General features: G+C 31.5%; 1 protein-coding gene across 2 annotated transcripts in view; it reads left to right on the top strand.

Moving 5' to 3' along the window:
- Positions 1-14,654, top strand: part of LOC144848170 (catenin delta-2-like) — a 48,415-nt gene that overhangs the window by 17,655 nt on the left and 16,106 nt on the right. For both annotated transcript variants that reach the window (XM_078704871.1, XM_078704872.1), the window contains 7 exons: positions 2,915-3,079; positions 3,771-3,880; positions 4,456-4,560; positions 7,264-7,385; positions 8,347-8,417; positions 8,794-9,322; positions 13,021-13,119. In XM_078704871.1, the coding sequence (XP_078560997.1) occupies positions 2,963-3,079; positions 3,771-3,880; positions 4,456-4,560; positions 7,264-7,385; positions 8,347-8,417; positions 8,794-9,322; positions 13,021-13,119 (1,153 nt within the window). In that variant the 5' untranslated portion in view covers positions 2,915-2,962. The remainder of the gene's footprint in view (positions 1-2,914; positions 3,080-3,770; positions 3,881-4,455; positions 4,561-7,263; positions 7,386-8,346; positions 8,418-8,793; positions 9,323-13,020; positions 13,120-14,654) is intronic.

Here is a 14,654-nt window from a genome sequence, read left to right as displayed (position 1 = left end):
TTTAATGATTATTTCATAATAATTGTGTTAATATTAACACTGAATCTTATCTGGTACGTTTGAACTTGAGAGGCGGCAGTGAGTATTTCTATTCAATTTTAATTGACCTCCATCTATGTGTGAAATTCCATTTGTCTGCGGCACAATAGAAGCTATGGCAGCGCAATTGATGATTGAAATGAATTATGGGCTTGAATCTAAGGACAATAGATTGATTGTAATAAAAATGAAAATGTCCTGTTATTAAAATTTGACAAAGGAAGTGATCATTGTGTTTTGTGTGGGTTTTTGTTTGTTTGAATTTAAATCAAGAATTAATAATATGATATGTCTGATTACTTTCTATGTGTTTAAGAAGTGGGTGTATTTGTATTAAGTAATTTGCTCATAGTAAGTTCATTGTAGTTTTTGAAAATGGGATCATTTCTTTAAATATTTATTGTTACTAAACTTAAATATTGGTCTTGAGTTGTTAGTATTGTTAATTTGAATATTCTAATGTAAAAGTGACCATTTTAATATGTCGTTTTGTAAAATTGTTATTCATTTATTGGTACAGTAATTTTTTAAAACAGATTGATTTTCTGGGTGATACTTTTTAATTTATGTATTTATGTCTACTCTTAATTAGTGAGTAGTAAATTGATATAAATAGTAAACTGTTCAAATATGAGGGTGATTCCTTTACACAGGCAGGATGTGCTGACTCACCAGCCCCTCCTAATTTCTTTGGAATTCCATCTTACAAAAGGTAAAAAAAAAGCTTGGAATGTGGTTAATGACATCACTTGACCACAAATTGTTAGGGGTACCACAATGTACTGTTATAGAACACATAGTATTTAGCACACCTATTGTCTGTTGGATTAGAAATAAGGTTTTGATCATAGCACTACCGGTTGCCTTAGAGGAAAGGTATAGTAATCATAGTAAGAGGCTAGCTACTGATGATATTGAAAACGCTTTGCTGACTGGATAATTAGAAATATCTACAGGTTCAATTCAAAGGAATTATAATTTTGTGTGTTGTTTTAGGGATATTTTCTTGGAAGAATATACTGTACAAAAGGTAAGTACTTAAAGGGACAAAAGAACCATTGATATAAATAGAACATATTATTTTCAAGTGGTAATAATTAATTAATGAAGTTTAAAATACATGGAACCAGCATGTTAGTGGTGCATTATAATTACACCAGGGTTATGTATTCCAACTAGACATTGGAATCTGGATTTAATACATCACTTATTATGTCTACATAGATTTTCAGAACATTTTCAGTGTTTCTGCTGTACATTCATAGGGTACTGATATATGTATAAACACAGAGAGTTTTATCAATCTAAATATAAACTTGTTAAAAATTCCATTTAAAATACGTTATTATTCCAATCTGGGAAATTCTTTTGGCCGTGTCATACTCACTATTAAGCAGACAAATAAAATAAATTAAAAATACACTAAAAATAATAATACATATTTAAGAATCGTTTTAAAGTCTTCCATATTTAAAATATTATAATGCAACTGGATGAGTTTAAATTAAAGTTAGTAGTTGAGTGTAATTATTCAATGCTGTAGAACTTTTTTAATTTTCTTTATTCATAATAAATTCACTGGTAGGTGATAGATTTATGAACAAATGAACAACATGCAGTCTCCAGAGAGTATGCACATTGTATGTGTAGCTATTAAACAAAGAGAAGGCGAACATAGTGTTTTAATGAATCACATTTTAAACAATAATTAATAAGTCATTTAAAATGTATTTATATGACCCTCATTGAAGCTGGCTGTGGCCTGCCTCGGGTGTTGACACTTAAAAAATAAAGAAAACTGTTGTACTGTCAAATTTTGAGGTAACAGTCTGTTGTTATCACAGGGATATTTTTGTATTTAGTTTGATCATAGAGAGAAAAAAACCTAACTTATTTCTCCATGGTTAAATTCAGCTTATTAAAATATAACCACAGTTTAAAAGTACTTGGGGCAAATAATACTATTCTGTAGTGTCTTTATTTTTATGTGAAGTTGCCAATAAAATGTTTATAGAACTTCGGCACTACTGTTCTGTAAATTCAGCTTGGAGGAAATAATTAATTTTTTCCATTCAATAACTCAGCAGATGCTTTTTCATAAACTGAATAACTGTAAATAAATGAGTTTTGTCACAAATTATTTAAAGATCAAGAAAATTACAAGAAACATATTTAAATAATATTTGTATTGAAATTAGATGAAAATTCTACGAATGAGATGAATAAAGTGTCGTTGACCCCAAGGGTGTCCTTGGTGGTATTACATTAATCTGTGCCCTGTGTATTTCATATCTTCTGGGGTTAATAATAACTTCCTTGATATCTGTATGTCAGCCAGCCTTTTACAGTCCAAGGTACTATGCTACAATATATCATCTTTATTGCCGAAGGCTACAAACTTTGCATTGTTGATAATTGTTGTAAAATGTAATTTTACTAAAAAACATGACAGATGGTAGAAAGACTGAATGATGTTTTTAGAACAATCATGGATTTTAAAGTGGTATTATGGAGCTTAGCAAGAGTGTTGTCAGAAGTTAATAAGCATGAATTTATGAACCATAAGGATTTAAGGAAGAAGGGGAAATATTTTATAATTTCACAATGTGTAGATGAAAGTAGATGGAAAGTGTAGTAGACGTCTGTCACAAACAACAATGTCAAATAGATATTTATCACGGAGGTCTTTTCCTCATTATCGTAATGTTTGCTTATTGATGGTCGTGTTTTATCACATTTTGAAAAATGGATCTCCTGTTAGAAACTTATATTTTTTGGCAGCAAAACACAATTAAAAAAAAAGTTCAAAAACATGTTTTAAGTCCAACTTAACTATTTTGTATGATTAAATTTTATGAGTGTTGATATTTTTCAGATCTTTTGAGACATAGAAGAGAACCGAAATAGAAGGATCTAGTGGATAATGCCGCATAGACAAAATGGTGATACGGAATTAATCAAGGCCGTACGACAAGCTAATCATGATATAACCTATGAACCTGAGGCAGCTGCTAGTATCTTACGTTCAGTACAAGCACAGGTATTCCATTTTAATCCGTTTCTTTTTTCTTACTTCTATGCATTATACGTTAACTTAACATTAGTCACGTAAAGCTCTGTCTACACTGTCAAACTGTACTGTGTACAAACTGTGATGTGCCCAAATATGGTAGTGATATTCCCATGTCCATGGATACATCATATTTTTTGTCACATAAAGTTTGATAGTGTAGATAGAGCTTTATATCTTGGTGTGCTTGTGGAACACTGTAATATTGTTTGATTATTTGGCATATTGCCATTATTGTAAATCTTTGTAAAGTAAATAATAGAATCTAAAATTACAAAAGCCTATTCATTTGCTACCTCAACTTTACAAGAATGTGTAAACTGTTTTTTATGGTAGCAAATGTTATAAGTTCAAGTGTTAGTGCCATAGTTTAAATTGGTCCTTCAATTTATTTTGAGGAAACCCTAGAATATGGTTTCATTTACATTTTTACTGTTTCACATGAGTGGCATAACATAGCTCATATTTCTTTCTGCACTCATTTTAACCAATAAACGAGTTCAAAGTTCAGCGGCAGCATCAGATGTGTGAGAAAACGAAACCGTAACATTTCAATTATCTTGTTTAAACAAACCATAGGAAGCTATATATTTCAAAATATTTTCTTTTATATTGTCTGTTTCAAAAAACTGTAACTAACCATACAGTATAACATTTTCAGGAAGCACAATTTGAGGAACTTACACGACAATTGGAATTAGAGAAGAAACGAGTAGCTGAGCAGTTAGATCAGAGCACGTTTGTGGATGATTCTAGTCTGAAAAGTATTAGGTATGTATTAACAGATACCACAGCTATCACCAAGTATCACCTGTAATGTACAGTAGTACCCTGTTGGTGCAGGCTTATTCAATATACTGTAAGACTGTGTATAATCCCATACTTGAGTATAATCCCATGCTTGAGTATAATCCCATGGATAATCCCACCACATAATTTAGGATAAATTGAGACACAAGATTTGCTAAATCTATTATATTAACCCAACTTTAATCTCGCCCTCTAATTTTCATTCAATCATTGTAATTTATCTTTTTTCTCTCTTTTACAAATAAATGAATCAAATCATTCTATACTGCTGTTAACACTAGTGTAAACAAATCCTTCTAAATCCTCTGAACAGTACCATGTTGTTAATTCAATGAGCCCAATTTACTGAGAATAATCAAACAGATTTATTTATTCATAGAATATTTAATTGTTGATGCGTGAAACCTATAATGCATGTATGAATATTACAGGAAGTAGCCTGCCTGAGAGGTTGAACCATGGAGACTCTTGCTACAAATATCACAAATTGGTGAACACTAATAAAACTAAAAGTTAATGTCTTTGATATTTTACAGTGAAACAAATGATTCATTTTCTTGGAGACGTTCAGGTCAAGACGAATCGCATTTAGGAGACGAGACCGAAACAGAACTTAGCAGCCATTTAGTTGACTCTTGCTTGTAAGTATGCACTTTAAAGGCCAAAGTACGTACTCAGCCGACCAATTTCTTTAACAAATTTGTAAATTAAGAAATAGAAACAGCGTTCTGTTGAGCATTAGCGATGCATCACTGATCCTAGGATTTCAGAAAAAAAATAATAGAACGTTTTATTTGTTGCGTTAAGAACAAGACAGAATATCTTCTGCACAAAAGAAATAACCACATATTTAGTGATTATGTTTCATACTTAAACCGATATTTCTAAATGAATGAGATATATCCCAATTGTAATAATACGTGGTAGTAAAACGTATAGAATAAACTAGGTAGTCACGTGTTCAAGCTCCATCATGAATATTCAACATGACTTAATTATATTAAGCTTTACCTTAACCTTCCATCTAAGTCCCTTATTCATTACATCATTTCATGATTCAATATATTGATTGAGTTCTTTTCTTTTTTTTCTTGAATGACTGAATACCTTATTGTAGATTTTTATCCTGGTTAACTAAGTCTCTTATTCATTACATCATTTCAGATAAATTAATAAATTCATTGAGTTCTTTTTTTCTCTCTCAATGATTGGCCTTATTGTAGATTCTTATCCTGGTTAAACAATCACCTTTAAATGCTAAGGTGGCAATAGTCTTTTTTATTGTTTCCTGTGGTTTTAAACGTAAATTCACTCACAATGTCATATCCGTTAAATAATAACAATTCTTATATCATTATTGTGTGTAAACAATACATGTATGACGTCTGTCCACACCCACCATTACAATAATTATTCAAATTGCTGACATAGATTAATAATAATAATTCACATAGCGACATATCCACTAAAAGTGCTGAACCACCACAACCGCATACTGTAGCTGATTTAGAATCACCTTATGAAATTAAAACTAATGTGTTATTCAAACTTCTTTTACCTTCATCGTGGCCACATTTATGTAATTTCCTTACTCAATCTAGGTATATTATTTTTCTATCTAATTATGCTTTCTTATTTCCTGTAATTCTTACTAACATACCCATTACTTAACTGGCTAAGTCCAAACTACAACCTACACCAGCGGAGTCTACTTCTTACCACCAATTTACCCTTAATTTATTTAACCTAGCTGCTGTGACCTCATCACTTGCTTATAAATCTAAGAACGCATTCTTTAAAGACCAAAAGTTTATATTTTATTGAAGTTGAAGAAAGTCACTGTTTAAATTTATGGTAAAAATGATCATTCTATTATGAACTTTGATGTTTTAAATATTTTTTATGAAATCTACAGCACAATACACATTATTCAAAATGTTTTCTTTTAACATTTCAAGTCCATTGTGCTGTAGTTTTTCTGTTTTATAATATTTTCCAAACGCATTGACGTTGTCGTCAACAAAAAGATTGACTAAAAGCCATGTTGTTGACAAGTGCTGTAAGTCTGTATTGTGCCAAAGGCAGCACTCAGCAGTCCATTTATTGCTCAAGATTAGGATATAAAAGCAATGCTAGCTCTACTCGTAATACTTAAAGATGAATTCTTGCAAACATATATCATTTAATATTCCGGAAAATATAAAATATCCTTCTACTACATGTTATTAAGAAATGTCATCACCACAAGTTGATGGTTTCCTAAAACCAATCAAAGAGACTTCTTCCCGAAGATTTCTTCATTTTCCATCCAGAAGCTTCCTTTCATTTTCCATCCAGAAGCTTCCTTTCATTTTCCATCCAGAAGCTTCCTTTCATTTTCCATCTATCTTTCCCATCAATTGCATGTTTTCCAGACCATGAAAATACTGTAAATAATAAAAAAAATATTTGTTGGCATATTCTATGGTAAACAGTACAGTATATCAATATCTTATTCTTATGAAACATTATTTTTATTTCAACCTTAAAGAGGATATCGCTTCAAGTTTAGCCCAGTGGGTTAACTGATATTCGGGGTCTCTCTTTTAATTTGTTTCCATTTGCAGTTAAGCTTGAGGATGACAATAAATATGTACCTTTTACCACCTTGTCCATGTCTTGGTTGGAATAAGTGGTTTATTTCATTGTATCCTGTCTGTGTGTTAGCCTACTCAGCAGTCCATTAAACTAGTATAAGACCAAGGCACCTGTCAAATTAATGCACATTATTAGCAACAAAATTTGCTAAACGAAAATCATTACAACAGTTTATAGATTGAATAGTTTAGAGTTAAAAGTGTATTTTCATTTTCGATTGAATATAGCGACTAACACTGTATAATATACATAATGCCCAAATAATATTAAATGATACTAATATCATAGCTGTATTTTTGTTCTGCAGAAGAATTGTTTTTATGGATTCTCAAATAAAATACAATTCCTAAGTTTTATTGTGAAAATATTTCAGGTGTAATATTTCTTATTTTGAAATTTCTTATAAATTTTTAAATTTCATTTTTTGAAATTTCTTATTTTGAAATTTCTAATTTTGAAAATTCAAAGTTTGAAATTTCTAATTTTTAAATTTCTCATCTTGAAATTTCTTGTTTTGAATTTTTTCATTTTGAAATTTCTAATTTTGATTTTTTTCATTTTGAAATTTCTAATTTTGATTTTTTTCATTTTGTTTGAAATTTCTAATTTAGAATTTTTTCATTTTGAAATTTAAAATTTTGAAATGTCTAGTCAGGATGCAAGTCAATGTTAGTTTCATTATTTTTTAAATTATTTGTTTTTTATAGGAGAGCACTAGAAGAAAAGCAGATTACAGACCCAAATGAGCACATGACCACTTTTCATTATCCGACCTCTGACATGGACAATTCGCACTTCACTAATGGAAAAAGTTCAGATTATATGAGAGGTAAGCGGAAAGCATTATAAATAACAAACGTTTTATGGTTATTATAGTATCAAAAATGTTGACATTTCATTTATTTCTTGAATTAACTTTAACTATTTAACAGTTTTATAACAGTGTAAAATTCAAGAAAATACAACATTTAAAATTATATCAGTTTGTTTCATATTCTACACATATCCATGTGAATCAAGTTCAGAATAAAAGTAATGACCTCACAAATCCTGTTAAATGTCGTTTCTTTAATTGCAATGCCACCAGTAACATAATGTATAGAAATGTTTAATGTGTGTCTGGATGAACATTACTTATGTTTCCCATAATGACTTACATAGGGTGAATACCCTTTAACTCTAACCATTGTTTTACTTAATATTAAGTTCCACAGCTGTGTGACTCAGTTTATTTATTTATATTACGTTTCTTTTTTATTTTAACTGCTTTCATCATGTTTAGTACTCTTGTACTGATTTCCTAATGGTAAATTTATAATTTTTCAAAGAAGAGAGAAAGAGATAGTGGTGTTGACGTAATGATAAAACATTATTGTAAACAATCTAATAACAGTTATTATAAGTTTAAATAAGGAATTAAAATCTCCCATTTCTTATAATCCTATAAATAATGTTGCTAAAAATAACATTTTTTTGGTTTCATAATCATAATGACTTAAAAAATATAATAGATATGAAAGTGATAATATTATTGAAAGTTCAGGCACTTTTGATGATTGTTAATATAGTAGCATTAAATAATGTTAAGTTCTGGCACTTTTGATGATTGTTTAATAGTAGCATTAAATAATGTTAAAGGAAATAAAAAACTAAAAATAGACAGAAAAAAACAAAACAGGACACAAACTTTGCTGCTGTCATAGGCAGGCAGGGACTGTCCTAAAACTGTCCTAATAGCATTAAATAAAATGATACATTAAGCATTTACTGAGTAATAACGTATATTTCAGATAACTACATGGCAATGAATGGGAGTGATGATTATGAGCGAGTACCTGAAGCACAAATAGGATCAATGCAGGTAACTATATGTTGGAATCTCTCACATAGATACTGTAATTAGAAAATTAATGGCAGACATCTCAAATCTTTAGAATTAACCTGGAACTTGCAGGATTGTCTGCTCTGGGGTTGCTAGGATTGTCTGCTCTGGGGTTGCTAGGATTGTCTGCGCTGGGGTTGCTAGGATTGTCTGCTCTGGGGTTACTAGAATTGTCTGCTCTGGGGTTGCTAGGAGTCGTCTTTGGAGTTTCTAGGATTGCCCTGGAAGACTCCTGGATTTCTGGTGTCTTTTTGGCTCTAGGAAAACATCTTCCAAAATAATCAGATTGTTTGTTTGAATGACATGTAAATAAGTTATTTTGGAGAATACATAAATATTGATATTTAACTTGCAGAGACACGGCCAATATGATGGACATCATGGTTCCACAGGATCTTTACCACGTAGCATAGACGATTATTCAGCCTCACCAGCACATCACCCACACATGGACGATTATCACCATCCATACGACAGAGAAGACTACAGCTCGCGTGGAGACTACGAACCACACCGGGAATATGAACCACAATCAGACTACCGCAACCCACCACCAGCCGATGGATACGTGGATGACCGCTACGGCCGCCATTCACCGGATTATGTGTCCGGATCTCAGCTAAGACATCCGGATTATCCATACAACGGACCACCATCGCCTGTTGGTAGTGACCGGTTCAGACAAGCACCAGCAAGGTACAGCGATGATGGATATATGCCAGAGGAACAGTACGGTAGAGGACCAGAGGCGTACCGAGCACCGTCACCGCAAGGTAGTGAGCGTTTTAATGAGAGGTACGTTGGAACACCTCCTGGAACGTATGCACCGCATTTTGATGATCAATACCGAGATTCACCTACTTTACCACGAAATGGAAATTACCGTAAGTTATTTTTATATTCAACTTAAAAACCAAAAACTAAAACTTTTATTAATTACATTTTGTTATAGTTATATAGTTTAACTTTCAGTTGTATGCATTGTTGATATTGTACTTTTTAATAATTTTTGTTTTTAATAATGTACAGTATGTTTTAATTATGATTACATTATTTATTTTTCATTTTGTTTATCCCTGCATGCCACATGTTATTTGTTAAGGTGTTCATGATACCTATGGCCCATACCCTTCTCCTCGTTCCAATGCTGTTGACCAAATATGGGATATGTTACCAGATGAAGACCCATATCAGAGTGAGGTTCAATGTTTGCTTGATGTGTGTTTGGTGTTTGATAAATTTATATAAATTGTAAAGAATCATTTTCAATGCTAATTATTGAATTAAGATGTGTGAAAATTTGAGTATTCTATTATGATGTTAAAATGCAATAACTTTTCAATTTATTCAAAGCTGTTTGAGTACAAATTATGTGAAAATAGCTCAAAAATATTAATTCATATTTTTCTAATCAACTAATAATACCTTTCCTTAACTTGCTTACCTAATATTAACCTTTGTGTATGTAGTATTATAAATATTTTGCTGTTTTTAAACATAATACAGTGTTTCCGTACATTCAATGCCAACCTGAACAGCTAGATTTTCTGAACATTCTGAAATGAAAGGGAAGTTTTCTAAAATGTTCCATTCAATTGATAAATAGCTGCTGTTTCATGGTTTTAATGGGATGAAACCTTTAATCATGTCTATGTTATTGTGCTACTATACAGGCTGTTGTGATTATGAGTATATTCTGCTGAATCAAAGCATGTTTCAAAAATGATGATTTTTTAGTATATATATCAAGGGTTCTATAATGGTAATATACCACATTTCTATAGCGCCCTTTTCATGAATAAACATGCTCAAAGGCGCTTTACATAAAATACATCACAATAACTGAACAAGGCAAACAACATTCTTATATGGGCAAAGAAACATGCATTGTTTTTTCTTCAAAATTCTATCGTTTTATGCGAATAATACACGGTTCCTATAATAATACACGGTTCCTATAATAATACACGGTTCCTATAATAATACACGGTTCCTATAATTATACACGGTTCCTATAATAATACACGGTTCCTATAATAATACACGGTTCCTATAATAATACACGGTTCCTATAATAATACACGGTTCCTATAATCTATTTGCTTACTATGTTTTACATAGTGATGTCAGCTTACTGTATTGACCTAGGTGTCCAGGTCTCACCCCCTGTCAATGCCAGAAATGTGAGTGTTCATGTCACAGCAGTCTCCTAGTACAACATACTAAATTATCTATAGGGGGTGTTTGTTAATGAACAAGACCGTCGTTAAAAGATCAGGTGCCACTGTCAATATTAAGCTGTGATGTCATCGTCGTTGGTATCTTTTACAAATATTCTTGTCGCCTTCGTGCAGTACATACTACATGATAGGTGTGTATGTTATATTGTGGTTTTTACAAGTGCTTTTTCTTCTGTGTAGTTTGGCTGGTTTTGTTTATCTTTAGTCTGAATTTGCTGATTATGTCTGCTGTTTCTAAAAATAGCGTTTTCTGATTTTTCTGGTGTAAATTGGTTTGCTGTTTTGTACTGGATTTTTTCTAGGATAACAGTATGTCTATCAGACAAAGGTCAAAGTAACATTATTTGCAACTAAATGGCGCTTATACTGATGGTAATCCACCGTGTCTTCACATTCAATGATTATATTAAATGTAACAAATTATAATTTTTCATCATAGAGAAATTTGAAAGAGCTTTGGAGAAATTGAAAGGTAAATTGTAGTGTTAATATGTTAGCTTTTTATTTGTTGCCATGTTGATTGTTTTTCAACTTTTACTGGATGTTTGATTAATCAAAAACAATACTGTTGTGGACTAGGTGAAGGATAACATCCATGGATGACAGTGTACAGTATGAAGGGATTATATCACTTTATAAACTGCTTTAGCCATGTACTGTAATGGTATAGACAACTCATACAATTAATTCATGTCTAAGAATGTTTAGCTTAACCCTTTTAATCTTCAACTGCTTGACTGTAATTGCTGCTTGTACTTTCTTTACCACAAACACCAGAAGGAAATGTGGTTCTTGGAACTTTGATAATGTGTCCAATTTAACTTTAGTTTAAAATCAAAAACAAAATACCACATTAGGAAGTCATTTTGTTTTGCAATTATTATTATAGGGTAATTCTGTATGCTTGTTTGTTTGTCTTATTTTGTAATGTTTTTATTCCCTTCAAGAAAATGTTGACTAAAATCATAAAACTTTAGAAACTAATATTTTCCTACTTATTTCCTTTTTGCCACTAATTGTGTTTTCTTTCTACGTAATATTTTGATTTGTTCTATAAGTCCATACACGCTATTGTGTTGTTTGCTTTTAATGTAAATAAACAGACAATGGGAATCCTGCTAAGAAGTCAAATAGGTCTCCATGAATGCAAGAATAGGCTTTGGCTCAATAATAGGAACTACCGGAGTGGGTAGTTTTAGGGCGTGATTTAGTATTTGTAGTACTACAGTGTAAGCCGTATGGCCATCAAGTTTACTTACTATTATAACTATCTGCTGTTTTTAACTGTACCATTACTGTTTTAATTGTGCCACAATACAGATGAATTGATAGCATCTTTGTTTGCAGAACTTTACACTTTGTTCCATGGTTGAGTGACGCCATTTAGTACTGACGACAGGGTTTGGTTTGCATACCAATTCTGTTTCAACATTGTTATCTATTCTAACGTTGCTTTGCTGTTTTTGTAAAACCTGGATTGGATATTTTCACCAGCCGTAGTAGACAACAAATACATTGGATATTAACCCAGTTTAGTTGTTCATACTTAAAACTTTCTTATGAATTGTGTTACTTTGAATTGTGTTGGAATTTTGATGATTTCTTTATTGTCTTTGGAATAATACATAAAGTTGAGTACTGAGCTGACCTTATAGGAGTGTTAGCATTATGCTGTAAAGTAGTATTATTATACTGTATGTGGTGAGCTGCAGTAGCTGTATCTTTTGTACTTAAAACTCTTTGAAACATTGACATATTGTGTTGTGTAGGTATAAATTGTGTTACAATCTTTGATTCAGGAATAATAACGTAAATAACAATAATGTAAATGACATCATTGTTTGTCGTCATACTACAATAGTTAGTAAGCAATTTATTGTACAAGAAAACAGTGTTTTCAGTGTTACACTGTTATCTCCTACCCTTGGAATAATCTCCTCGTCCCAGTGTCATTTTTACTTAAAACATTCCAATTTATAACAGCATACATTTGTTCCTTGATTAAGCAAATCTCTAGAACTCAAGATATTGGGCTTTTACCTGAGTTTGTACTTTAATCTTAAAATTGCTTAAAAGTGATTACAAAATAACAGAATATTATTGCTAGTGGCATTGCAAAACATGTATGTACAGTATGTGTGTTTAAGACTAAAATAGTCATAAAAACTATTTCAAAGGTCATTTACAGATCATCCATATTTTTATTGCTGTGATAAACTTACAAGAATATTTTATCTACGTATTTGATTTAGCTAATATTCATTCAACCATGTCCTCTATTTCCAACGGATTAATGATAATTCTTGTTTTGTAATGGTGTGTTTATTGTTTGTCTTTTTTAGGAGACACGTATGATCCAACTACAATGGATTCAGCACCTCTTGCCAGTATGGACCCAAGAGAAAGCCAGGACAACCTACCCTTCTTACACCCTGAAAAAGGTAAAGATCCATAGTCATTTTGATAATACACTAAAACCACTTCAGGTCCCAACAAAGTGTCCACTTATTAGGGGTGTCCACATGTCGTAGTGTTAAAACATAGTGTGTTTCTTCTCATTCCTTTGACAGGAAGATTTCCACATATTTCCTCTTTTTCCTTCCACAAGAAAGTTTATATATATATGAGTTTAATATGGTTGTCCCCTTAATAGGATTGTCCCTTTAATTGTATTGAATATTAATATATTTTGTATTTGTAGTTATGATTGGATTTATTATCATAGGTTCAGTTTAATATTTTCTTTTTGTGAATTATTTGATTAAGTTTATTATTTTTATAAGCAAAAACAAATAAGAGAAAAGGTCAAAATAAGCGAATGGAAAGCATTAAAGAAGTAGCAACTGCCACGCCCATTTCATCAAAGGCAACATCTACACATGTATTAGCAACTGCCACGCCCATTTCATCAAAGGCAACGCCCACACATGTATTATCAACTGCCAATCCCATTTCATCAAAGACCACACCTACACATGTGTTATCAAAGAAAGTAGCTCCTGTTGCGATATTAAAAAACAAGCATACAGTTGTGAACACCCCCAGTAATGCATCACTAAAAGACACTGAATCAGGTACTTAAAATAAGCATTGGTAGTTGTGCTTATTGTATCGGTCCTGGCTAAGTTATCAATGGAGCTTGGCGCCCTGATTCAAGTACCTAAAATAAGCATTGGTATTTGTGCTTATTGTATCAGTTCTTATTCAGTTATCAATGGAGCTTGGCGCCCTTATACTTGCTAAATTTGTGATAATATTTGTACAGTGATAAGTAGATACTAAGCTCATAACAGAAAATGTAAATGTAGCATGTGTTCAATCCAGTCCACTGTGATAACACATTCATTGCTAGTACTTGCAGTCAACTCCATGCCTTTAGTAATCAGTATTTGTACTTATAATAATACAGTATTACTAGTTAGTACAGTTGTACAGCAAAGTGCACAAGATGACTCCTTTCCCTCTCCAAACTGCCCCAAACTGTAAATCAGCCATGCAAGAACACATCGAAACTGAGCTAACACTAATCATACAATAAATTTGTACACAATAAAATAATCATTTTAATACTTATTATACCTAATAGCCAATACATATAGAATACAAGTTTATAAACAAATAACTTAAATAAATACAAATATTAATAATGAAGTAGTTAGTAACTATCCAGAGCTAAAAATGGTAGTCATACTTTACTTAGAGCGACTCCAAAGAGAATCTCCACACAAATTGTAAAATGTGAAATGGACAGCAAACAGATATTACTATTAAGTGTCCTTGCAATTAGAAAACATTTGCTATTTAATATTTAAAAGTGATAGGGCTACTATATCATGTTCTGTTCGATTCAAACACATTTTAATATTATTCTAGCTTATTCTCTTGCTTTCATGAAGAGAAAACAGACATGAAATTACATGTCATCATTTTAAATGAATTCTGAAATTGTTGATGATTCATATGAACTTGTAATAAA

Source organism: Antedon bifida, chromosome 7 (assembly GCF_963402885.1).
Source record: "Antedon bifida chromosome 7, ecAntBifi1.1, whole genome shotgun sequence".
Taxonomy (NCBI): Eukaryota; Metazoa; Echinodermata; class Crinoidea; order Comatulida; family Antedonidae; genus Antedon; species Antedon bifida.
Note: the sequence above shows the minus strand (reverse complement) of the source record. Positions and strands in the feature narration are given on the sequence as shown.